This window comes from Sinocyclocheilus grahami, unplaced genomic scaffold (genome assembly GCF_001515645.1).
Source record: "Sinocyclocheilus grahami isolate Dianchi unplaced genomic scaffold, SAMN03320097.WGS_v1.1 scaffold8854.1, whole genome shotgun sequence".
NCBI lineage: Eukaryota > Metazoa > Chordata > Actinopteri > Cypriniformes > Cyprinidae > Sinocyclocheilus > Sinocyclocheilus grahami.
The window spans coordinates 1-654 of record NW_015512272.1 but is presented as its reverse complement, the minus strand read 5'-3'; the positions used below and the strand labels follow the sequence as shown (position 1 = coordinate 654).

At 36.9% G+C, this 654-nt stretch overlaps 1 protein-coding gene across 1 annotated transcript in view; it reads right to left on the bottom strand.

The window, feature by feature from the left end:
• Positions 1 to 514, bottom strand: part of LOC107578111 (filensin-like) — a gene marked incomplete at its 5' end in the record, with an annotated part of 6,057 nt that extends 5,543 nt beyond the window's left edge. The window contains one exon of the mRNA XM_016264099.1: positions 294 to 514. Coding sequence (XP_016119585.1) covers positions 294 to 514 — 221 coding nt within the window. The remainder of the gene's footprint in view (positions 1 to 293) is intronic.
• Between the last annotated feature and the right edge of the window lie 140 nt (positions 515 to 654).

Below are 654 nucleotides of genomic sequence, written 5' to 3'. Positions count from 1 at the left end.
AAAAAAAAAAAAAACAACCACAAGCTGGGTTTATTGGGTTAGACGACAATGTTATACTGCCACTGTGTGGCAGCAAGAGTCCTAAACAAATAAAAATTAAATTATTTTAATACAAATTAATATATATATACAGTATATATATACATTGTCCAGAACAGTGAAGATAAACAGGGTAACTTCATTGTCATAATAAAATAATGTAACAGTATTACACATAAATCACAGATTTAATATATATAGAGGCCACATATAAAACTGTGGAGCATGACAATCCACTCGTCCCATTGTCTCACCTGTTGTCTTCATTCTCGATGATTCTCGTGTACCTCTCCAGCTCGTTCTCCAGAGAGGTCTGGTACATGGCCAGCTGTCGACAGTCGTTGGTGTATTTCTCCAGTGACCTCTCGGCCTCTTCGATCTGCTCCCTGAGGGTCTCGATTTGCCCGTTGTACAGCTGGATCTCGTCGTCGCAGCTCTCTTGTGTGGTCTTGATGGTTTGTTCCAACACAGAGGTCTAGAAAAACAGATACATTATACATATACTTTATAAATACCATTACAGTTTCAATTAGCTGATTTCTATGTTAATATCTGTTATATCTGAATATCTAATTGATTTCTGAGATCAAAGCTGTATTTTCAGCATCATTACTC